The sequence below is a fragment of the Mercenaria mercenaria genome, chromosome 2, assembly GCF_021730395.1.
Source record: "Mercenaria mercenaria strain notata chromosome 2, MADL_Memer_1, whole genome shotgun sequence".
NCBI lineage: Eukaryota > Metazoa > Mollusca > Bivalvia > Venerida > Veneridae > Mercenaria > Mercenaria mercenaria.
In genome coordinates, this window is record NC_069362.1 from 100,046,783 (window position 1) to 100,071,959 (window position 25,177).

At 34.4% G+C, this 25,177-nt stretch overlaps 1 protein-coding gene across 1 annotated transcript; it reads right to left on the reverse strand.

Annotated features, from left to right (window-relative positions):
• Window positions 1-4,542: 4,542 nt before the first annotated feature.
• LOC123562411 (uncharacterized) lies at window positions 4,543-6,335 on the reverse strand. Its single transcript, XM_045355047.2, has one exon. It carries the CDS (start codon window positions 6,298-6,300, stop codon window positions 5,206-5,208), a length of 1,095 nt encoding a protein of 364 aa, XP_045210982.2. The 5' UTR covers window positions 6,301-6,335; the 3' UTR covers window positions 4,543-5,205.
• Between the last annotated feature and the right edge of the window lie 18,842 nt (window positions 6,336-25,177).

Below are 25,177 nucleotides of genomic sequence, written 5' to 3' on the forward strand. Positions count from 1 at the left end.
AGTGGTTAAATTTCAATTTTACAAGATTTTCTAGAAAATGTGTGTAAAAAGTGACTCTATAAAGAGGGATATAAACATTGAATCGTACTAATTTGAGAAAATATGTAGATAAAGATATGTTTTGCTGTAAACACCTTTTGAAGAATTAAACTGTATGCTCTCAAAGCTCGTGCCTTTCCTTATCACAGACAATCATAAAATCGATCACTTTCATTAAAAAATTTAAAATTTATAGCTAATGATATAATATATTGATATAATATTTGATCTACAAGTGTCAGCTGTCCGCATAAACTTACATTCCTAAATCAAATCATATCAAATAAAAAATACAATCGTTATTGATGACGCTGAAACAAATTGATCGAACTTCAATAAACAATTTAAAATTTGTAAATATTGGTATAACCGTTACGCTACTGGTGTAATATGTTCGCGCCTAAATTCCTAGACATTGTCACATTATATACATAAGACATTTAAAATAAACATATTGATAAGCATCGATACAAATTGATAACTTTTTGAAAAAAGGCAATTCGAAATTTCTAAATATTGACATAACAATTGAGCTCTTCGTGTTACACGTGCTGATTAAATTCCAAAACATTGTCACAAAGAACATATTAAAAAAATAATAAAAAAAGATATTGACAGCAAAACAAAAATTTTAAATTCTTTCTCTCCGTTATTTCACGCTATTCCCAATTTGTCATTTTAGATTTTATTGACAGATTTTGATTTTTTCCCATGATAAGATGCTGAGATATACCGTATCATCGTCATCTTATACTATTTTTACACCCATTAGAGTAATGCTCGGTTTTCTCTCACATTTAATAAAGGATACAAATTGTAAGAAATTAATGTCAAATTCTGTAATACATTATATAAAATAATGATCCAACAACATTGACGTGGTTTAATTAATATGTTTTGATGATGAAAACTGAGTTTGCCTTTGTGTTGGATATATTTAGTCACTGGGACGGATCTAGGATTTAGGGTTAGAAGGCCCTGTAAAAAATAAAACAGGTTAAACGGATACACGCAAATTTTCAGTGCAATAGTAGTAAGTGCGGGGGGGGGGGGGGGGGGGGGGGGACTTACTACTTGCAATGCAGTTGCTGTTTTCGCCTGCCGGTTTCCCGCGCACTTTGTTTTATTCCATGCACTTTAATAATGCAAGATCCACTTTTCTCTCCCAAACTTGCAAAGATTTTAACTGTTTAAGATATCGCTAAATGTATCTCACCAGCTTTTAGAAGGTGTGCACACGCCCCTCCCCCGGTCTGGATCCGCCTGCGGAATACAAATGTAACATAAATCTTAAGTGAAATCTTAAATTCGCCACTTTTTCACTCTAAATAAAGATGTTAAGTGGTGCTTCACGACGTGTCTAAACAGGTTATTGTGCTTTTCGCTATAAATCAAAAAATGTTAACGCAACATTTGAAATTTATGTTGAATATCTGTCCCAATTGAGAACGTAAAAATGTTTATGTGATGTAAATGTTAGGTTATACTCTATAAATTACACGACGCGTGTATTTTTATATCCTTAAAATTTACTGTGAGTCAGAAGTGTGTTACGGGAGGCTTAAAGTGCACGCATGATTTATGCGGGGTCATGGACATTGTGTTGTCTGTGGGGGTGGGTATGATCCTCTAACACCCCCGACTCCCTAATGGTCTTTCCACGGTTAAAACTAAACTGCAACTCCAACACCCATTAAAGTATACATGGTAACTTATATAGCAAAAAAAATCTCTTTGTTTTCTAAACTCTATTCTCATACAGAGATTCAAAAAGCGCTTAACTTAAAACAGCAAAATTATTCACTTCTATAACAAATATGATGGAACCACTCTTCTAGAACACCATAATGTCAAACTGGCCAAGTCACCGGTTTAACATTAAAGGCCTTCTCGGGCCATGGCATCGTCTAATCTCTAGACAGCTATCGTTCTGGAGCGGAGTCTATAGTAAGCCCAGTGACTTTTAAAGAAAAGAGTAAAGATAATTTTTTGTTTGATAATTCTATTGTAAAAGAACTTTGAAAATTAGGCAACCGTATTTTAAAAAATATCAGCCATTTTGCATTTTACGGATGTCACTGAAGTCAATGCTAGTATGAGCTACATCTACAGCCGTAGAATGCCGAAATAATGTACGGAATTTGCCGAGTGCAATGACGGGTCAACTACGTTCTTTTTTTCCTCAGTCTAGCTAACATAAATAAGTATGAACTATACTTCATTAAATAAGTAAGGTTATATGTTCAAATGATTATTAGATATGTCTCATAAGAAGCAGTGAAGATAACATAAGCATACTGTGACTGTTCCAGATTGTAATCAAAGGAATCTTGGAGCAACTTTGCAAATCTCTTTGAACAGCCAAGCAACATAATGATAGTGGAGACTTATAAAATATTTCTGTGTACTAAAATTGCCGCGACCATGTAAAAACAATCTTTAAAGCTTATTTTTGCGACGAATATTAAAAGTTGTGCAATTTTTGTGCATTTCGAAAACGTCTACAATTTGTGTGCATGTAGGATTTAACTAAAACATTATATCAATTACTTCTGATGCCTTAAAGTAGAGCTTCCAGTTCAGGTGGGAATTAGGAAAACTTCTTTTGATTTACACTGATCATAGCGGCGCCATTTTAAAAAAGCAGTAGCTTTAGGGACGGACCACTGCAGGCTACCTTTCATGTTTGGCCAAGGAAGAATCTGTGATACACATACAGTTTTTTTGAAAGAAGTGTTCTCAACTAATAACACTTCTATGAGTTCTGCCAACAGCCGCATCACCACAAGCCATACTCCAACCGATAATATCATACTGATCAAAACAGCTAACTCGCCCGCCATTGTAATATTTGCATTATTTTTCTTTTTTTACCAAAGGTAACTACTGATCATTTAGGACAATATGTCAGCAGAGCAGACCGATATAAACATATTTATTATTTGATCTTAGTGAACCAAGCAATTCACAATCTATTTACTCACAGCTCATTGTCTAGTCTGTGTTCAGACCCTATGTTTTGTTCACAGGAGATAACTACTGATCAAAAATTTTGTCATTTATTTCCATTTTTTATCAAAAATACGCTGCAAAGGACAAAATGTCCAAATAATAAAAAAGTGTTTTTTAAAAAAGAAGATTCATTCTAGTGTAGCCAGCACTCATTGTCGAACTATAGCCATGTCCAAGTATATCAAATAGCATATAAGTCGCTCAATTGACACGTTATGCTAAATGATTAATAGTTGACATTTTTCACGAACTTTGGGCTGTACGGAGAAAGTATATTTTAAAATACCCATAACTATGCTAGGCGGGTTAACTCTTTTAATCAGTATACACACCTTTAAGCTTCTGAAGTAGAATTCAGCTATATTCTTATCTTCAGATAGGATAATAAAGAATAACTGTTTTCAGGGTTTTCACGATTTATTTCAGTTTATAAACTTAATTTCTCTGCATAATTACATTATATATAAAATATACAATTTGTACAAAATATACAAAATTTACAAAATATACAAAAATCCACGGAAAAGGCACCATTAAACTGAGCAAATTGATGTAAAGTGTTGTCGGAATGTATTGAACCACATTTATATTGAAATAAAAGAAAAAGATAACGAATAAATGTGCGACAAAATACAAACATTCTGATTTAACTCCCTAAGTTAAAACACTAAAATAGCAATTTTAAAAGCATAAAAACAAGATTAAAGAAGTTTTATCAAAATCGAACAAAGTAGGGACAATTCATTATTGCCAATTTTCTGCATAATCTGCCAAACCCCTAAGACTAATTGAAATCTAAAATGATAATGATCATGCTACATCTACAGTTAAATTTTACACGGGCCAGCAAGTTTTAACTTTGACAAGTGATGTACATCCAGATAAGTGACACTAGCTTAAGTTAATTGAAATAAAATTTGAAATGTGATGAAAGTGGTATTCCGTTAGATACAACAACGACGCCTCTTTTTTAACACACGAGAACACTTTAAAACATGCATATGACGATTAGAAAAAAAAATAAAGAAAAAAGGCAGTAGCCAGTGAAAAAAGCAGCCATTACGGATAATTTTTTGAGATACGATATCTTATATTAAAAAGGGTAGGGTGTTTAAACTATTTCTTCTCCATAAAACGAAAGTGGAGAAGACTTTAGAAGAAACACCCTCGCTTTCTTTAAAAATAAATGCTTACAATATAACGTACAATTTGTAAAAGAAGGAAAAAGAAATAAATATAAGGCACTGTTCTGACCCTTTGTCAGAAACGAAAATGAAAAGGGCCAGTAATGCCTTAACTTATTATATAAAAAAAGATTAAGAATGTGAAAAAGGAAAATGATATTTGTCTTAAAAAAAGCAATTTTCGTAAAAAAAGATTAATATGGATTAGAAAACAAATTCTGAAGTTTAAGCCTAAAGTGCAAAAGGTTTAAAAATTGTTTTTTCCGAAAGCAGTTTAAGGCTCTTCAACAAGATTTGAAGAGTTTTTACCGAAGTATTTGACTTTTAAGGTCACCTATCCTTAATTCGAAAAGAAAACATTGAAGACTCAAGGTTGAAGTACATACGAAATAATAAATAACCTTTCAGCTACTGGAAATATGAAAATTTGTGAAAGATGCTATTTCTGTTACTGGCATATATGTAATAATTCAATTAAAGGAAAAACAATTTATGGTCCGTTCTTGGAATATCGAAAAGACATAAATCTCTTATGAATAAGTTATTTGATGCCAATAAATCGTTATTTTGATTAAATTTCGAATAATTAGATAAAAAGATCAATTACTTAAACAAATACGAAAATAATGCATTTTCTAGGAACTTGGCAGAGAATAATCAAGAATGAAGTCGTTATTTCATGAAAAAAATACCAATACAAAAATATGCAGCAAAGTAGAAAAGTAAAAATTATTTATGAATAAAGTTATTAAAAAATCTATATATCAAAATTGCATAACCATCCTATGCTTGGAAGATATGTCGTTGTTCAGCCGGATAATGATGACGCAAGTCCTTGGATTCAAAAGCACATAAATGTCGTCTGTTAATGAACAAGAATGATTAAAATATATCACAAACTGTTATTTGCATACCCACATATAATTCGGCATGTCCTTCTCTGAGATCATATGGAAATTCGTATAGAAAATCACACAAGTTCAAATGTATATCCATCAGAAGTGTCTGAAAATCCGGCTGGTGAATGAGGGTGATCGAATGTGAACACGTTGGTTGCACGAGGTGCACCAGCCCAAGGTGCTGGGCTCGAGTACTGAGAGTAGCACGGCACTGAAGATGATAACACATAGTTATGAGACTGAGCAACAGTTACTGAAAAGTCTGGTACCTGATTCATTGTAGTGGTCCCTGTAGTAAAACATGGATTCTGGTAAATGTTCTCATTAGCAGACGATATATTACGACATTGTTGTGACGTCACCGGTTCCATTTTTACGACGGTAGTCTGAGGTAGAACGATTCCATTGGTATACTGCTGAGGATGACGGGTAACAGGAGACAACTGCTGATGACAGCTTACCGGCGACATCTGTTGATGATGATGTTGATGATGATTAACTGGTGATAGCTGTGAGTGTTGGTCCACTGGAGAAAGTTGAGCTGGCTGCTGGTGGTGCTGGAGTTGTTGCTTCTGGAGCTGCTGCTGTTGATGAATATTCGAAAGAGTCTGGCAAGCAGATGGCATTTTTAGTGCAGCAGACATCTGTGCAGAAAATAGTGTATCGTTAACGTCAATGGTTTCACCACGATCCAACACATTCAATGTCTCTCTCAATGCGAATATGTAATTGTAAGCAAATCTAAGTGTCTCAATTTTAGTCAGTTTGTTCTCATCTCCAGAGTTTGGCAGAATTTTTCGTAGACTCTCCAGAGCGTCATTTAGATTATGCATTCTTGCACGTTCCCTGTCGTTTGCTTTACTTCTTCGAGTTTTCTTCAATTTCTGCACAAGTGATGGACTTCGGTTCCTGACCCGAGATTTCGTGTAGCGTTTCTTCTTAGGAGTTGTTTCAATTTCCGCTGGCTCAGATTTGAAACGTTTGGTTTCATTACTGATCATGGATGACAACGATGTAGCTAGATGTCCAAACATATTGTTATTCTCCATATCGGAATCGAATGAGTCAGACGAAGAAAACTCACATCCGGTTGAAGCAGATACACTATTTAGACGGTAATGTCCAGAACCTGGGGTTCCAGGCGTGGTGGCACTACTAACACTCATCAGACTTCCTGCTGGTGAGCCTGCGACACTTTCCATTTCCGCTTTCATTGTTTATGGTAATATTCAAGAAATATTTTAAGGCACTAGTGATAACTGTTTTTGGTGATAATCAAAGTTTGAATGTGACCAAAATTTGTGACCAGAGAGCTTTTATACTGTATCAGAAAAACTTGTACGCATTAAGGATGAAATGTCAATTTGAGTTGAGAACGACACAATAGACTGGCCATTAAAGGTGGGATAATTGCTTCACCGGCAGCCAATGAAGCGCGCGCCTGCGCACTGGGTCGTGCCGAGCACGCGACAAAAACCAATAATCGTTTCTGATTGGCTGACGGCGCGTGACTGAGTCAACTTGGCAACCTCCCTTTTTGCCACTCCGATAGTAGTTTGAGATATTAGTAAAAATAAAATTACCAAACTCAGTGATGAATGAAAATTGCATCTATTACAGCAAATCTTCTTCTACAACGAAAATTTCCCCGATACGATCATCTAACACCCTCAAACAATTGCCACGAGTCGTGAATAATCGGGAATTATCTATAGTTGAGGCAGACATCTTGGTGCGAATTTTTGCATAAGATTTTATTTTGTATCCTTCGAGACATTTTTGCCGCCAAATTACCTATGTCTTACTCTACTTTTCGCTTGAATATTACACTTTTATCATATCATCGTAAATTTCAACAATAATTGTTATGAACATGATATAGCAATAAAAACTTCAAGATTTGACCATAATTTGTTTTAGTGGGTCTTTGTTCTTTCTGTGTGCTTATACACACTTACATTCAAAACGAATATTTCGTATTTACTTTATGGGTCGTTCTAACATCTTGTTCTCACATATTTTTGTTTTTACGTTACTAAAATTTATTAACTCCTTTTTCCACACTTCTTTACCATTCAAAAAACAAATTAAACGTTTAAATTACAAAAAGAAATGAAGACAAAATATGTTTTTTTGAAAAAAAAAATGTAATTTAACATTTGTTCGATATTAAAGAAGTGTATTTTCTCACTTTGTATAAAAAGAAAGAAATAGGATATTTTTCCATGTCGGATCGTGATTGTATTTTCTTGAAACAGAAAGTTTACTTTTTTTTCCATATATGTTGAATATTGACATTTTGAAGTAATGTGATGTTGCAATGAGATGAAATATAACATTTTTGCAGTTGTAAAATGGCTTAACGAAGATTGAAAACTAAGACGGATAAGGGCCGGGGATGGGAGCGGGTTATAGCATCATTTTTGAAGAGACTGGTGCAATTTTCTGCAATACTTTCACAACATCTTTGCATCAATAGACTTAATTAACAATGTACAGAACAGCACCAACAATGTAACATAATTATGACTTTGACAAGATAGTAAAAAAGGACAGGTGACGATGGCCGATCAATAAATCAATGATCAAGTTTAACCCGCTCAGCGGGCCATTATTGTTCACAATAATGATGTGTTATCTTTTTGAAGAATAACCCAGTCCAAAGATAACAGAAGTTTTGCGAGAAAAGACACTTTTAGAACAAGACAGGCCCTTCCTTTTTCGGAGCAGTTTGAACAAACGCTTAGTTACAACAAATTAGTGGATGATAAAGAAGATTTAACGTTTTGTTAGTGAAATCAAAATATTTATTTGCAAAAGAATCTTATCACAACAGGAATCTGGGTTGAATTTTTTTATTTTGAATATCGACAAGTGTGTGCGTATGCCATATGTAAACAGATCGCTTATTGTGGTCGCCCTTGCCTCTGGGGTACGGGCTGTTCACATCAAAAGAAGACCGGTAATCCGTCAAATAATCAAAAACTATTGTTCATTTTACGAAAATTATATTTTTCGCATCAATACGATAAGTTCAAAATGTCTAGCAACTCAGTCGGTCACATGTGGCAACTTTTCTTTCTCCATTTGACAGTTGTTTGTCGGCAAATTGCCTTTAATCTTGATAATGTAATTAAAATTAGTCAATTATCGAATTACAAATGTAACTGTGCAGTTAACACGTTAATTGTAGATAAATTGACTTGTGAGAGTTTAATTGCTATCAGCTTGTTTACATTATCTGTAAATATCACAGTTTGTTGTTTAACAAAAAAGAGAATTTTAAAGAGCGCATTGCAGTTAATTAACTTTCTTAATTAACCGCCTGCATCGAGTGCCTTTAATAAAATGTTGTATTGCATTGTATATGATGATTTTTAGTAGCATCAGCTTTCAATATTTTTTTTAAAAGATAAAATAAATATCGTTATATTGATTAAATAATTTTGATACATTATCTGATCATGAAAAGGCATGTTTTTTACCAAATAACAAATTTAATTACGTTTGTATTGATACATCCAAAATGCCCATTTGGTTATTACATCATAGAAGCTTTTTTAAAAACATACTAGCATTTCTACTGTTGGTCAAGTGTATATGTTCTAAGTTAAAAATTTCAACGAGAATAACATTTCAAATATCTATAGAAAAACATTAATTTAGTTTAGTAGCTGAAAACAGAACAGTTAAAGATTCCAACGAGATAACATTTTAAATATTTATAGAAAAAAACATTAATTTAGTTTAGTAGCTGAAAACAGAACATTCTATTTCGGACGGTAAATAGTATTTTGAAAACCTATTTTTAGATGATTACTTTGCAGATTGTCACTGCGCTTACGAAAATGATATTTTAACAAACTAGGAGTTGAGTTTAGACATCAGATATACGGCATGATTTTACGATATGATCGAGCGTATGCTGTACATACAAATTTCCTGTTTATGTCTAAGAAGATGAAAGAATGTTGGAATACTAGGTCTTACCAAAAATGGGCTAACAAATAGCGAAAATAATATAATGCGATGTTCCAAAAACATGAAAATTGCTGAAGAAATTTTTCTAATTTGCACAATGAAAGTTAATGCCTTTCTTCCCAATTTGAATTTAATTTAAAGACTTTAAAATTAAAGCTGATTTATAGGAAATCTTATTGAGTTGACAAATCTCCAATCTAAGGGAGACAAATGCAGTTGTCCTGTCTTTGTTCAGTTTATTCAGATTTAATGAATTCGCGGCTACTAAACAAATGTTATTATATTCGCGATGAGAAGTTTTTTAAGCGCCAAAAATACACATGAACCCAAATATTACGGTCGGGTGTACTTTAAAAAGTTGAGACTTGTATTTAATGAACCAGCTAATGCTATCAAAATATTATTATGAAAGATTTCGTTGTTTTTCTGTCTTGTCTTAAATTTTCAATTTGACCATGTAAAGATACTTTAAATTACATCATCAAAGCACTTGGCATATTTACGATGCAAACCAAAAAAAGGCGCCTTTTTCTACAAGATACCTTTTTAATGATATGAAAATAATACACGATTCCAGAGTGATTCTCTATACATTAGATAGTCATTCGTATTTATTAACAAATCATATATATTTAAGGGACGCTTCCACGACAGTTCGTCGAAAGACACCGCCGAATAGGACAATTTGCCGAAAACGATATTTAGTCGAATTTGATATTTTGCCGAATACGACAGTTGGTCTACTGTATTTTTCGACCAACATGGTCGAAAACTCGTCTAAAATTGGCCGAAAATTGTTTAACAACAAAAAGTAAACCTGTACACAAGTTTACTTAATCAGCTGAAGTTGATTTATATTATCAAACTTTTTACGCTGAATCCAAGTATGGTTCGGTCACACAACACTAAATGTTGGGTATGACTGAATAGTGAAATCAAATTTGATTTTGCGAACTCAAATCAAATAAGCAAAATCAAATCATTTCGAGATTTTATCAAGAATATAATTCTGCGTTTGTATGCCAAATTTCAAGAAAATATATTTATATTTAGTATGGTTTTGAAAAGTAAAACATACGGATGTTGATTTCGCCCGATTCTATATGCACGGAAATCTCAAGTGACAGGCAAAATCAAATCATAGAATTTAATATATAGATTTTTTTTATTCTTTTAAGATAATAATCGGCAAACTGTCGTATTCGACCAATTGTCTTTCGACGAGTTGTCGTGCATCGTTAAAGGACGCAGTAATGTTGATGCCAGACTGGGAAGTTCGTGAAAGGCGCGCTAGAGGTTCGAGAGGTCATTGAAATTGACAACCCCCACCCCTCCACCCACCAAAAACAAAACAAAAAACAGAAAAAAAAAGAAAAAAAAAACACCAAAAAAAAAAAAAAAAAAAAAAACACCCATCTATAGCTGAAATACAATCACCATACCACAAAATTCACTGTAAAATACATGTATTATTGTCATTTCCCTGAAAAGTTTTCGATTATGCATATTTAAAAACCAACACAGTCTTGTCAAACATGTTTCACTTTACTAAGCTTTTTTTTCTTACAACAGATAATATTTCTCAAAAATAAACAATAAGAAACAAGGAAATTATTTCAGCGCGCCCACGGACGTCGGCGTTTCTAGGCGCTATACGCTCTCGTGAAGTTATTCCGCAAGCGTATAAACTTATGATTCGGTAGCAGATGCCAGTTTTTAGACTTTTCCTAAGCCGACCGCCGACCGTCTTTCTAAGATTCAGTAGAAATCACATAAATAAAGTAAAATGTAATGTTATATGTGTATGTATTTTTAAAATCAACAAAACACATGCAGCCAATAGGAAAATTTCGAACCGCGAAAATATGAGTCAATTTTCCATTACCATATTTGACCTAGCAACAGCAAGTAGACCCGACGTCAGTGTAACAGTATTATAACAATATTAAAACACTACGAGAAGGTTTTATGTCTCGCGGAATAATTAAGGAGTGTGTAGACGTGTAATAAATTATTCTGCATATAAAACTAATCGATTCAGAATGTGTAAATTAAGTGGAATACGTTTCTGTTATATCATTTTGATTTTGAAATGTGTTTTAAAGAAACTAATATATCAAATATTGTAGCACTCTTTCTCGATGCTTGCATGGTCACATAATGGTGTCAAATAATATGCCCACGTGACGATAGTGCTGCCGTGCTTTAATGAAAATAAACGGGATTTTTCATATCAGAATTCTTGAGAAAACGACTTTGTACATTCTAATATATACATTATTATACAATCTTTAAACGCAAATAATTGTAGACGTTATTGCATAAAATCATCATTATTGACAAAGACTAGCCCGGTAAATGATAAGCACAAATAACTATTCATATATATACGTGTTCAATATTCACCATGTTCACAGATATTCTTCTTTAATAAACCCGTTTATCGCTTGACCGTAATTCCTTACTGCAAGCAAAAGACCACCGATGCAACAAAACACCTAGGAAAATCCGTTTGTTTGTAAGCTTATTTACCGTGGCTACCGGAAGCCTATATTCGCGACTCCTAGAAGACTGTTAGTAATAGTGCAAGACACTGAATAAAATCTTTTAGAAGATCCTTTGGAAGCATAGAATGCAGTTAAGCAAAACTAAAAGCAGACTCTGATTGGATCTGTTCGAGAGAGGTACTGAAATATGCAATATCCCTAACGTCACCTAGGTGATATGAATAAACCATGCTTATTTCCATTAAAACATGGAAATATGACGTCACATCGACATATTATTTCGCAGAGACAAGACAGAATGCTACCATAGTCATTTGATCTACTACTTTATATAAAAGACGCTTCAGAATCGAAATAATATAACAGACCGGTGTTACACACTGTATCTGTTAGACGCGTAGAATAACTCACTGTCATCAGTTATTCCGCGGGACGTAATACTTCTCGAATTTCAACACTGCCATCACGTCGATCTGCTATATTTGGCACAATACATGCGCCATGAAATAGTGCTTAAATTCCTATTTCATCTACATGTGTACTTGTTTACATAAAATACATATTAGAATAGGAATGATATATAGCAGAACCATATTAACGTTTCTCCTTGCGTGCATCAGTGCTATACACTGGGCACGTTAAAGAACCAGGTTGTCTATTCGCAAAGAGCTAGGCTAAGTTAGCCGGACAAGCCTGTATATGATTTCTGATCTCTCTGTCGTGGGGGCTTTGTCTCACTCTGTCCCTCTGGTCAGATTGCACTGTGTATGTACTAGCAGAGGATGAATTATCCGCCCTGTATGGCTGCATTTGAACTATGTAAAGCGCCTTTGAACGTGAAATTGATCATGAAAAGGGCGCTATATAAATCTGGTATAATAATAATAATAATTCTCAACAATACGAATCGGTTATACGCCTCGTGTATAATTCACTCGGAATTATTATTATTATTATTATACCAGATTTATAAAGCGCCCTTTTCATGACCAATTTCACGTTCAAGGCGCTTTACATAGTTCAAATGCAGCCATCAGGGCGCATATTCATCCACTACTAGTACAGACCAGAGCGATCTACCAGAGGACAGAGTGAGACAAAGCCCCATGACAGAGAGATCATGCTTAAATTCCATTATTACAGGACTTGTTCTAAATACTATTGTAGCGAATAATGCAGACCATATTCTTTGCATACGTGCCCCAGTTAATTCACTGAATATCCGCAAGCGTAATAACCTCATCGTATTGTTTCGATTTGTTAAAACATGGGTTCTGCTATATATTTTTCCTAATTATCTTGAAGACATGCATAGATTACCGTCCAGTATTAAAGAATGCTATCTTCACAAAGCATTGTGGAAAAAGCATGATCTTAGGTAAACGTTCTTACATGAATATCTGTCAAGAGCTTGTTCAAATTTCATGTGAAAAGTAATCGTTCTGCAAAAACGTCGGTTTTAGGAAAGTTTTAGGAAAATATAAGCTGTCAAACATCTTTTACACATCATCTATCAAACAGAGACCGACAATACAGTTAATAAAAAATGCAAAAAGTGTGACAGAAATCTTTTCATAACAAACAGTGATCAAATTGCCGACGGTGGTATCCGTATCAAATTCAAACAATATGATGATAGAATATAAAAGCAGCTCGTAGACAATGACACATACATGTAATTAACAACATTACACTATGAAAGGCCATTCAAAATATACCGTACAGGAAAATATATTAAGCTAGCGAACAGAAATAATTGGTTGATTTGTTCGATTTTGGTTTTACGAAGCACCGAAACAGTTCATTGGTTTCGCATCTCGCTTACATCGAAAGAAAAATATGAGGTATGGAATCAAAACTTTCACAACTTCTGGAATCACAGAGATATAGCAAAGCCAAGTGTTCAGACCCTATTTGACGGATGTTGGGAATTACCGACTTGTCTCCAATTTGAATATTGCCTCAAAAACTCTTACATGAATATCTGTCAAGAGCTTGTTCAAATTTCATGTGAAAAGTAATCGTTCTGCAGAAACGTCGGTGTTAGGAAAGTTTAAGGAAAATATAAGCTGTCAAACATCTTTTACACATCATCTATCAAACAGGCCTTCCAATCCTGAGGTCGGGGTTCGATCCCCGGCAGCTACTCGGGAATTTTCAGAAACGCTTTTCAGTGTTTCCCACCCAACTAGAGGTGTACTGGTCAGGAACCCAGGCAATCCTTGCGTGTATCAGTGCTATACACTGGGCACGTTAAAGAACCAGGCTGTCTATTCGAAACGAGCTAGGCTAAGTTAGCCGGATAAGCCTGTATCTGATTTCTGATCTGTCTGTCGTGGGGGCTTTGTCTCACTCTGTCCCTCTGGTCAGATCGCTCTGTGTCTGTACTAGTAGAGGATGAATTATGCGCTCTGTGTGGCTGCATTTGAACTATGTAAAGCGCCTTTGGCGCTATATAAATCTGGTATAATTTAATGTACAACGCCGGTGAATATACTATGTGTAAAATTAGGCGTTTAAATAAATAAAGCAATTTAAGTTTAAATAAATAAAGCAATTTCAGAGACCGACAATACAGTTAATAAAAAATGCAAAAAGTGTGACAGGAATCTTTTCATAACAAACAGTGATCAAATTGCCGACGGTGATATCCGTATCAAATTCAAACAATATGATGATAGAATATAAAAGCAGCTCGTAGACAATGACACATACATGTAATTAACAACATTACACTATGAAAGGCCATTCAAAATATACCGTACAGGAAAATATATTAAGCTAGCGAACAGAAATAATTGGTTGATTTGTTCGATTTTGGTTTTACGAAGCACCGAAACAGTTCATTGGTTTCGCATCTCGCTTACATCGAAAGAAAAATATGAGGTATGGAATCAAAACTTTCACAACTTCTGGAATCACAGAGATATAGCAAAGCCAAGTGTTCAGACCCTATTTTGACGGATGTTGGGAATTACCATCTTGTCTCCAATTTGAATATTGCCTCAAAAACTCGAGAGAGGGCTATTTTTGACCAGTTGGAGGAATATTTTGTTCAGTATACTAGTAATCTTCTTTGAGTTTTTATCAAGATTTAGACATGTTTTTTCAACAGATTCTTGACCCTTTCACCTGTCAAGTTATATTCGTTTTGAGATGGATAAAGGTCACCTTGTTAGTCGCTCATTACGAAGTTATTAAAGCTCTAGGCCTTGATGTTCCTACACCTACAGTTAGTTGGTTTTCGTCGACGTCAGCTAGTTCATATATCAGGTATTTTGTCTACAAAAGCAGATATTTCTTTAGGTGTTCCTCAAGGGACAATATTAGACCCTTTGTTCTTTTTAATTTATGTCAATAATATATCTGCAGTTATTAAACATAAACTACTTCTGTACAAAGACGACTCTGCAATCTTAGTCACTGCCAACTATAAGAAAGACATAGAACGTCTCTTGAGTGGGGACATGAATACTGTTAGGAAGTGGCTTGTTGCTAACAAACTTTCTTGGCACCTTGGTCCGTCCTGTTTGGGTCTAAACAAAAGTTAAGTTCCCAGTCCCAGCTCAACATAATATGCATTGATAATAACATTGAATCAAAAACTTCAGTCAAATATCTTGGTCCAACTCTTTATCAAAGTCTGTCTTTTGAATCTTTGGCAAGGTCTATATTAAGAAAATCAAATGCCAGGTTGAAATTGTTTTATAGGAAAAGGCAGTTCCTCACTCAACATGTAAATAAACTTCTTATACTGTCCCTCATACAATACCATTTTGATGATGCGTCTTCTGCTTGGTTCCATATTTTTAAAGTTTAACTCGATAGTTAAAACAGAAGTTACAGGTAACCCAAAAACAAATTAATCAGATTTATTGTTATTCTTAAACCGAGGTTACATATTGATAAAGAACTTTTTGCACGGCTTAATCGGTTACCAGTGGCAAGTAGGGTCAATCAAGTAACTATATGTCATGTCTTTAAGATGCACTATGGCATTGCTACTGCTTATATGAGAGAATATTTTATTCCAGTTAGTGCAGTACATAAATACCCCGCAAGATTTAGTACAAAAGTTAATACTGCTTTGGACAATATGGGCTATTCCTATTCAGATAGTAAACGTTTTGCCATTCCAAAAGTGTAATTTGTTTCAAGGTATTTCTAATTTTAACTCTAGTGGTCACTGAAAGGGGCCAGCATCCCTATTTTGAACATACTTTAGAGAGGACCTTAAAATGAATCAAGCAGTTCAAACGAAAAGGGAGTTTTAATGCAATTCTATTTATAGCTCTAGCGGCCCCTAAAATGGGGCGAGTACCACCATTAGAATTCTTTTTGTAGAAGACCTTATAAAAATGCTTCAAACCAAGCCTAATGAAGATCCCTCAGATGATTTAAAAAAAAAAGTTGTCTAGAAGTATTTCTATTTTTAGCTCAAGCGGCATGTACAAGGGGCCGAGCTCCCAAATTTGTACAAATTTCAAAGACAATATCATAATGTTGCTACAGAACAGGTTTGATGAAGATCAATGAAGAGGTTCATGAGCAGAAATTGTATAAGGTTTTCCTATTTTTAGCTGTAACTGCCCCTTAAAGCAGTAAAGTAGACCCATTTGAATTCTCTTGAAAAAGGAACCTGCAAGAGTGTTGTAGACCAAGTTTAGTGTACGTGAGCAGAAATTGTATAAGGGTTTCCTATTTTTAGCTGTAACTGCCCCTTTAAGCAGTAAAGTAGACCCATTTGAATTCTCTTGAAAAAGGAATTGCAAGAGTGTTGTAGTTACGTCTGGCCTCGTTTCAAAGATGTTTATAAAACTTCTGGACAATAGACTACAGACCATTAACGCGGGACCATCCACCTGTACTAATAACTCCACCTGACCCTCCGGTTCGGATGAGCTAAGAAATGATTTTAAAGGCACTGACCTCCAAATCATACGACAGCAACAACAACAAAAAAGAGTTCTTTAAGATATCAGGAAATTATTGCTATATATTTCTTAAGAAGGCTTTGAAACTTAGTTATTGACAGATTATACATTATGGAAACACATAAGAATTAGTTGTTTTTACTAATTTTTTCCATTCTAAATTGAAAAGCGTTTGGAATGGGGTATTGGATGTAAATTATTTATATTTAACGACCGTTAAATATTTATTCCAGTCCGTGGTGTATTGGTCAAGACTGCAAGAAAATATTTATTGCATGAGTTCGATTCCCAACTCAAGCTTGTCTTTTTTCTTTTCTTGATTTGGCATTTTTAAGTTAGTTTAGTAACAAGAACTCATGTTCTGATGTTCATAATATCACAAAACTTCAATTTTAAAGATTGATGATTTTTTAGCCAAATTCTGAAGGTCAGTACCTTTTAATAATACTTTTTAAAAAAATGAACCTGAAACACTTAGATTGGCTTTCTCAAAGGGACTGGACTCTATATTTTGGCTAAAAATGATTTCCTTTAAAACTGAAGGTTTTGTCATATTATAAACATTATAACATGAATGTTTATTTCTATTTCAAAAAAACTTGGTCATGCAGTTTGATTAGGAAATAGAATATGGAAATTCATGTAAATAGTATTCGTTACATTTTCAGGTGATATAGAATATCAAACCCTGCTTAATTAGAACATACAAACTGCATAAGATATATAATGATTTTTACTTAAAGTTTTCATTTGCCACAACTTTGAACTATAAACAACCACTTCTTTTTTTAAATAAATTTGCATGATGTTCAATTAAAAACAACAACTTCTTTTCGTAAAAGATTAAAGCTGTAACAATACATGTACTGATCAAAATGATCCAGTTACAAATACATCACAATATATCACTATTGTGATGACCTGTGGCCCCATAACTCTACAGGAGCCAGGAATTTCACTGCTATGGTGATAAGATTAATTGCTTCACAAGTAAGCAGGAGCCCTAGTAGTTTCTACTAGGAAAACTGGACAAAGAGAACATACTGTATAACGTTACGCTGCTGTACAATATGAAAGAATGCTACAAAAATATTTCGTTTCGCTTTATATATTCTATGATATGCAAGAAAAATAATATACCACTGGTTTAAAATGTAGATGGGAATGTCTGGCTGTCTGGCAATTGTTTTGGTGGTAACTTACCTCAAAAACAGTTACCCTCGAACCGGATATTCCCATCTGCATCTATAACCTGTGACAGATTATTATAATATGTAGATCTAGGGTTGCTTGTTTATCTTACATGCCAAATTATAAAGTAACTCACAGCGGTTCATATCCGCGCCGCAGAAAGTCAGAAATACCGTGTGCTGCCATATATACATTTGTATAAAATTATAACCCGGAAATACTGTCTCTTGTTTAAGTAATAGTCCATGTAGAGTCGTTCACAATTGTTTTAATTAAAATTTTATGTCTTTCTGAAGATGATGCACAATACATAACTGCAAATGTGTATTAACAGTGGTTCAAAACTGCATAGCATACAGTCAGAAATACTGTATCTATCGTGCTTTGATGTCCCTCGAGCGACCTGATACGGTGTCTCTATTTCACTACGTAATTGTTTAGCAAGAGCTTGCTCAAAGATAGAGGAATCTTTATATCATCAAAAGTTTATTACAAAAAAAATAAATAAATAAAAAAAAAAAAAATGAGGGCCTCATGGAAGATTAGCTTTGCTAAATGGGTTACCCTCAATAAATAAAGAATTTATTTACTTACTTACCAATCTGACTAAAGTACATCTCCTATTACGCTACGCATAGGATCTGAGAACGACCTATTCATAGCCTCGTTCTGACAACCCTTTCGCTAGCCAACCAGGGCTTAGCTTACAACATTTTGCAAATCTACCTGTAGCCTTGACTTTTGATATTTACAATTCTTATGTCGTAATGTGTCAGATAGCCGGTTAGCTCAGTCGGTAGCCCGCTTGCTTTGTAAGCGAGGGGTCGCGGGTTCGAATCCTGGAATGAACGCACATTTTCTTACTCTTTGACTTTTAGAACAAGTCGTCTGATTGGTTAAAATAAAAATAGCTATACTGGAAATCCAAAATATACAGAAGACGTATGTGAATGGGTCGTTCTCAGATCTTCGTTTAGAAGATCAAGTACTTTAGTCAGATTGCTTACTTACTTACTTACTTACAACATGGTTACCAATATCATAAACAACGGAAGGCTTTCACTTTAATATTACTACAGATCGTCCGAAATTCTAAAGAAATATAACACAAACCTTAAAACACTTTTAAAACTTGGTCTTACAGACCCGGTATATTATGGTGATGTAGTTTATAAAATTCGGAAAATTAAACATAATGCATGTTTCAATCAAATATTTGTAAAATATGTAAAAAAAATATCAAAAGAGGATATAATGCGAAAATCGTTAAGCACAGTGTATGTTTGGTGACTGACCCCTCTACAGGTAGTCGCATCGCTTTTCTATTTGATGGTGCGATGACTAGTAAAGTGTAAGACTCAGTGGTGCTTTTCTCCTAAATCCTACATAAAACGGACGGAGGGAGTGGAATTTTATCTTGCAGCTTGCTTAGTCGCGCCCTTAAAAGTTAGGCTCTTTGTACTCTGACTTCAGACAAGTTGTTGAGTACATTGGTGTAATTATACCTTAGATTGACACTACTTATATGCTTTACTTTATATAACCTGGTATTTTTTCACTAATGTTAGAGCCTTGCTAATTGAGGAGTGATTTTATTTACACTTTCTTGTCTAACTTGTTGAATTAGGGTAAGTGTGAGGTTGACATGCCCTAAACGCGTTTGAACCCTAGTTTACTTTATATAGGTTAATGACCGTTCCAAGGCGGTGCCCCTATTTTCAACTTGTTTTGTGTGTGTCTCGTCTTTTGTGTTGTGTATATTTGTATATTGTCTTATTGTTGGCGTTTCATTCCTCGTTCTTTCCCCTACCCCCATCGTCCCCTACTTCCCTTTGCATTTGTGCTGCTTTGCATTTACACACCGACCCCTCTCCTTTTGCAATGAGTGAGTTCTCGTGCCCACCATGATTTTGGCCGCCGGCCGTCCTTGGGCGGTACCCTACTGTTTTTCTCCTGCTTGCGTGCGTGTGTGTGTGTTGAGCAGTTCCCCACTGTGTCGTTTATTTTCTTACTTGTCTCTTTGTTTATCTTTGTATATTAGTTGTGTGTATGTGTGTGTTTGTCTTGTGTACATACGTATCTGCGTTTAAAAAAAACTTTGCTGTTGTTTACGGTGTCGGGAGACTGCGTTTAAGGAACGTGGCTTTCCCTGTTGTATATCCATCCTTGCTTTTTCCACTTTCCCCAAACACCCGACCCTTTTTTTATCTACCCTTAACTCACCCACACACGCTTTTCTGTATTTTGCATATAATTGAAATGTACTTATTGTTGGATTTTTGATGCAACCCGTCCACAATATTTTTTTCCGTTACAGCTTCTTTTTGTTGTGGGCCTACTTTGCGATGCAAGGCAATATATATTGTGTAAAGCAGAAACCCCGTGTCTTGCTGAGGTATTGCTGCAATATACATTTTTACAGTGATCCAGGCTTGCATAATATATCACCGAAAATACTTTGTCTTGTTTAAGTAATAGTCCACGTAGAGTTGTTTACAAAGGTTTGAATTAACATTGTACAAAGCCAGAAATGTGCGTCTTGCTGGAGATGTTGCACAATACAAAACTGCAACTGTGTATTCACTGTGGTTCAAAATTGCATAGCATACAGCCAGAAGTACTCTATCGTGCTTTATTAATATTCCAGTTAAATTGTTTACAAATGTTAGAATAAAGATTGTGTAAAGCAGAATCCCCGTCTCTTGCTTAAGTACTGCTGCTTATCGTCAATGGTTCAGGCTTGCATAACGTATAACCGAAAATACTGTCTTTTGTTTAAGTAATACATTATACAGAATTGTCCAGAAAGGATAAAATATATATTGTGTAAAGCAGAAACCCCGTGACTTGCTTAAGTATTGCTGCAATGTATAATTATCTACAACGGTTCAAGCTGGCATACCATATAACCGGACATATTGTCTTTTGTTTAAGTAATACACTATACAGAATTGTCCAGAAAGGATAAAATAGATACATTTTGTATTGTGTAAAGTAGAAACCCTGTGACTTGCTTAAGTATTGCTGCAATATATAATTATCGTCAATGGTTCAAGCTGGCATACCATATAACCGGACATATTGTCTTTTGTTTAAGTAATACATTATACAGGATTGTCCAGAAAGGATAAAATATATATTGTGTAAAGTAGAAACCCCGTGACTTGCTTAAGTATTGCTGCAATATATAATTATCGTCAATGGTTCAAGCTGGCATAACATATAACCGGACATATTGTCTTTTTTTTAAGTAATACATTATATAGACTTGTCCAGAAAGGATAAAATATATATTGCGTAAAGCAGAAACCCCGTGTCTTGCGTAATACATAATTATCTACACTGGTTCAAGCTTGCATAACGTATAACCGGAAATACTGTCTTTTGTTTAAGTAACACACTATATAGAATTGTCCAGAAAGGATCAAATACAAAATGTATATATTGTGTAAAGCAGAAACCCCGTGTCTTGCTGAGGTATTGTTGCAATATATAATTATTTACAGTGATCCAAGCTTGCATAACATAACCGAAAATACTGTGTCTTGTCTAGTAATAGTCCAAAGGTTTTTATTTACATTGTATGAAACCAAAAAGCCTGTGTCTTGCTGAAGATGTTGCAATACATAATTACAGATGTATATTCATAGTGGTTCAAAACTGGCTAGCATATAGACAGAAATATCTTGTGTTGTCTAAGTAATGCTCCAATATATAATTGTCCACCAATGTTAAACTGCATTTTATAAGACCAGAATGACTGACTGTGTCTTGCCGAAATAAAATAACAATATAAAAGTATTCACAATGGATTAAATCTGCATCACATACTGCCGAAATTCTGTGCCTTTCTTAAGATTTGTTCACGAAAGTTAAATTCTACATTGTATAAAGCGTTTTACTGAAGCATTGCTGCAATATATATAATATTTTACAGTTATTCAAACCTACATAACATATAACCGGAAATACTGTGTCTTATTTAAGTAATACTCCATATAAAATTAACAAATGTTTAACAGCGGTATAAAACAGCATAACGTACAGCCAGAAATGCTGTGTCTGTCGCGTTTAAGTAATGTACCAGTATAAAATTGTTTACAAAGGTTAAAATAAATGTTGTTTAAAGCAGAAACCTATTGTCTTGCCGAATAAATGCTTCAGTATATTATCATTTACAGTGGTTCAAATTGCATACATATAACGGGAAATACTGTGTATTGCTTAAATAATATTCCATACAGAGTTGTTCACAAAGATTTGAATTTGCATTGTATAAAGCCAGACATGCTGAGGGTGCAATATAGTTCCTTAATCTACAGATGTATTCGACTCAAATGAATTTTGCCAGGCTTGGATCCCATGAGGCGCTCTCACCGAGTGTGATCCGGCGTGGCAAAGTTCACGAGAGCCTAATACATCACTGTAGATTAAGATACTGTTTCAATCACCCTTAAACTATTATATAGAAATACCTCCATCGTCTAAACTGCAACTAAGACGGAAAATTCATTTAAAACGGCGAAGAATTGTCGTTACAGCTAAAGCAAGTAGTCCCATCATCGAATGTTTTTTTCCATATCCGATTGGAGTTGAGTACATGATATTGTTAGTTGTTGTGTTTCAGAAATAAATTTCGTTGGTATGCAATAAAAGTTATTCTCAGTGGATTAAATCTGCATCGCAAAGAACCAAACTTCTAAGTAGGTAACATTCCAGTAAAGAAGCTGCATTGTATAAAACTAAAAATACTGAATTTATTAAAATATAAATTTTAGAAAAGACTGTCTGGAAGCTTTTAGCACAGCGAACACAGCCTAAGCCACATATTGCACTGTAGGCCAACCATAAATAGAAACTGAAATGGAAAGTGTTAGTGCGGGTTGCTTCAAATATCCATGAACAAGCATATTTTAATTACATTGTATATGAAATATACTTAAATTGGGATAGGGTAAAAGTGGGGTTGTGGGGTAAGGAGGAGGAGGGCGGTAAGATAAAATGGGATTAATAAAAAGGGGGCATAAAATGTGGGAGGGGATGAAGGAAAGAAACACCACCGACATTCAATATGTAACACATAACATACAAAACGAAACAGATAAAAAGGAAGCTGAAAATAAGTGCACCGCCTTGGAACAGTCAAAAACTATATAACGAAAACTGGGGTTTTAAAACGTTTTGGGCATGCCGATCTGACGCTTTACCCTAGATATGACAATGAAAATGAAATAACTTTCCGCTGAAGTAAGCTCTAACATTAGTGACAAAATACCAGACTGTATAAAGTAAAACGTATAATAGGGTCAATTCGAGGTATTAGTACACCAATGTCCTCAATAACTTGTCTGAAGTCAGGGCACCAAGATTATTATAATATTCAATAATACAGCTAGTAGGCAAGGTGCAAGACAAGACGTCTTTTATTGTGTCCATCAAATACGAAAGTGTAGCCACAAACTGTAGAGGGACCAGTCACAAAACATAACACTTTACAATTGTTTTACGGTTTGCGTTGCCGCGATTTCTTTAAAGGGAAAGGCATTATTGTTCTTATGTTAACATTCCCTGTTATGATTTCATAAATCATTTAAGTGAGTGAAATAATTTTTAAAGTCGGCTTAAATACAAGGAATTTATTTGATATTTGAATTTTGTCCATGGCAACATAAAACAAAATGGTGGATATATTAATTTGTAATGTATATATTGGAAATGAATTTATTTTTCTGTTGAATATTTTTTCTACTTTTTAGTAACTAGGGTGAGAGAAATAACAATGTTTTACATACTACACTCGAGATACGTTAGAAATTAATCTATTTAAAATGTTATTTGCTAAATAAAGAATTTAGCAGTGTGTAAACGACGTCATAAACATTCTAAAATGGCTACTTTTTTATCAGCCATTTTCTCAAATTTCAAACTGCCGGGATATTTTCGATAAAAGAGTTAAAAAATCTTTCAGCGTTATCAAAGGCATGAGGACTGCTTTCATATCAAAACAATTTATTTCCAGACATTCTTTCACCTTTAGAAATTAGGACGATCTGTGGTCGAATGTAGTGAAAGCCTTCGGTAGTTTGCGTAACGACTTTTAAGATACGTTGCCTTATTTTTCAAAATAAAAATAAAAAAATGAAGTAAGACAGATTTGATATGCACGCAAATGTCCATACATTTCTTAAAAATAGCCCGTCTCCACCTAAAATCCGACGAGCATGCATTTTTGATAGCCTAAAAATGAGGCATCAGTTATATCAGTCTAAATATGAGGCATCAGTCATATCAGTCAAGATTACCGACTCGCTTTGCTCGCAAAACTTTATATCGTTAATGTTATAATTAATAAAGTGGTTGGAACAGACAATAGTCAGACCAATTCGGTCAAATTGCTTTTTTATTTCAAATATTGCAAATTGAAAATATGATATTGTCTCAAATATTTATATACAAATTTGTCAAATTTACGCTATATTGCACCATATGAGAAATACATGACAGAAATTTTCCGAGGGGGCATGCACCTGGTCGCCTAGAAACTCCGCGCCCCCTCCCCACAAATCCAAATTATGGATCCGTCCTGGTGGTTCAAATATGCAGCACACACATCTGGAAATACTGTACCTTTCTGTTTATATAATGCAATACATATTTATTCAAAATGGTTCATTAGAATAGACTCTGTTGTGATAAAAATCACACTTTAATTTATTCACAGTGATTCAAAAGTACATCATATCCTTTCAGAAATACTGTGTCTTGTTGCAGTAAAGTTGCAGTATAAACTGGCGTATTATGGTTCAAATCTGCATCTTAAACAGATAGAATTACTATGCCTTGCTAAAATGTTGAAAAATGGACTGGTTCAAAGTGGTTCAGATATGCGTCACATGATATAACTGGAATTGTGTCATGTTTGTATTTAGAATTGCAATGGGTCCAATCGCAGAAGTGACTATAAAATAGTAAACCCTATATATACAAATGAGATTCTTATTCAACGGATTAATTTCTTCGTGAGAAATAATGAAATGTGCAACAACCCATGCCCATGCCCATAGCATCGTCTTAAGTGAAGCTCTCTATACATCGGCACTGATTGCTTTCTATGACTCCAAAGGACCAGAAAATATAATAACAGTAAGTCTTAGACCAGCTGAAAAAACTACGTTAAACCACATACTAGTAGCTGGTAAGGACCTATATATCTCATATGACCAATGAGTCAAATTACTGTCTCAGGGATCAGGCAAACCACTCAGTGTTTTAAAATAGCATACAGCTTAATTTCCTACAGACTGAAACTGCTAAACTTGACTGTTCTTTTTCTGACAATGTACTTTAATCAGTAACATTCTATCATATGGATGTTTATCCTTCCTCTTTTCAAGAAAAGCTACAGCTTAATATAACTGCATTGAATGCTT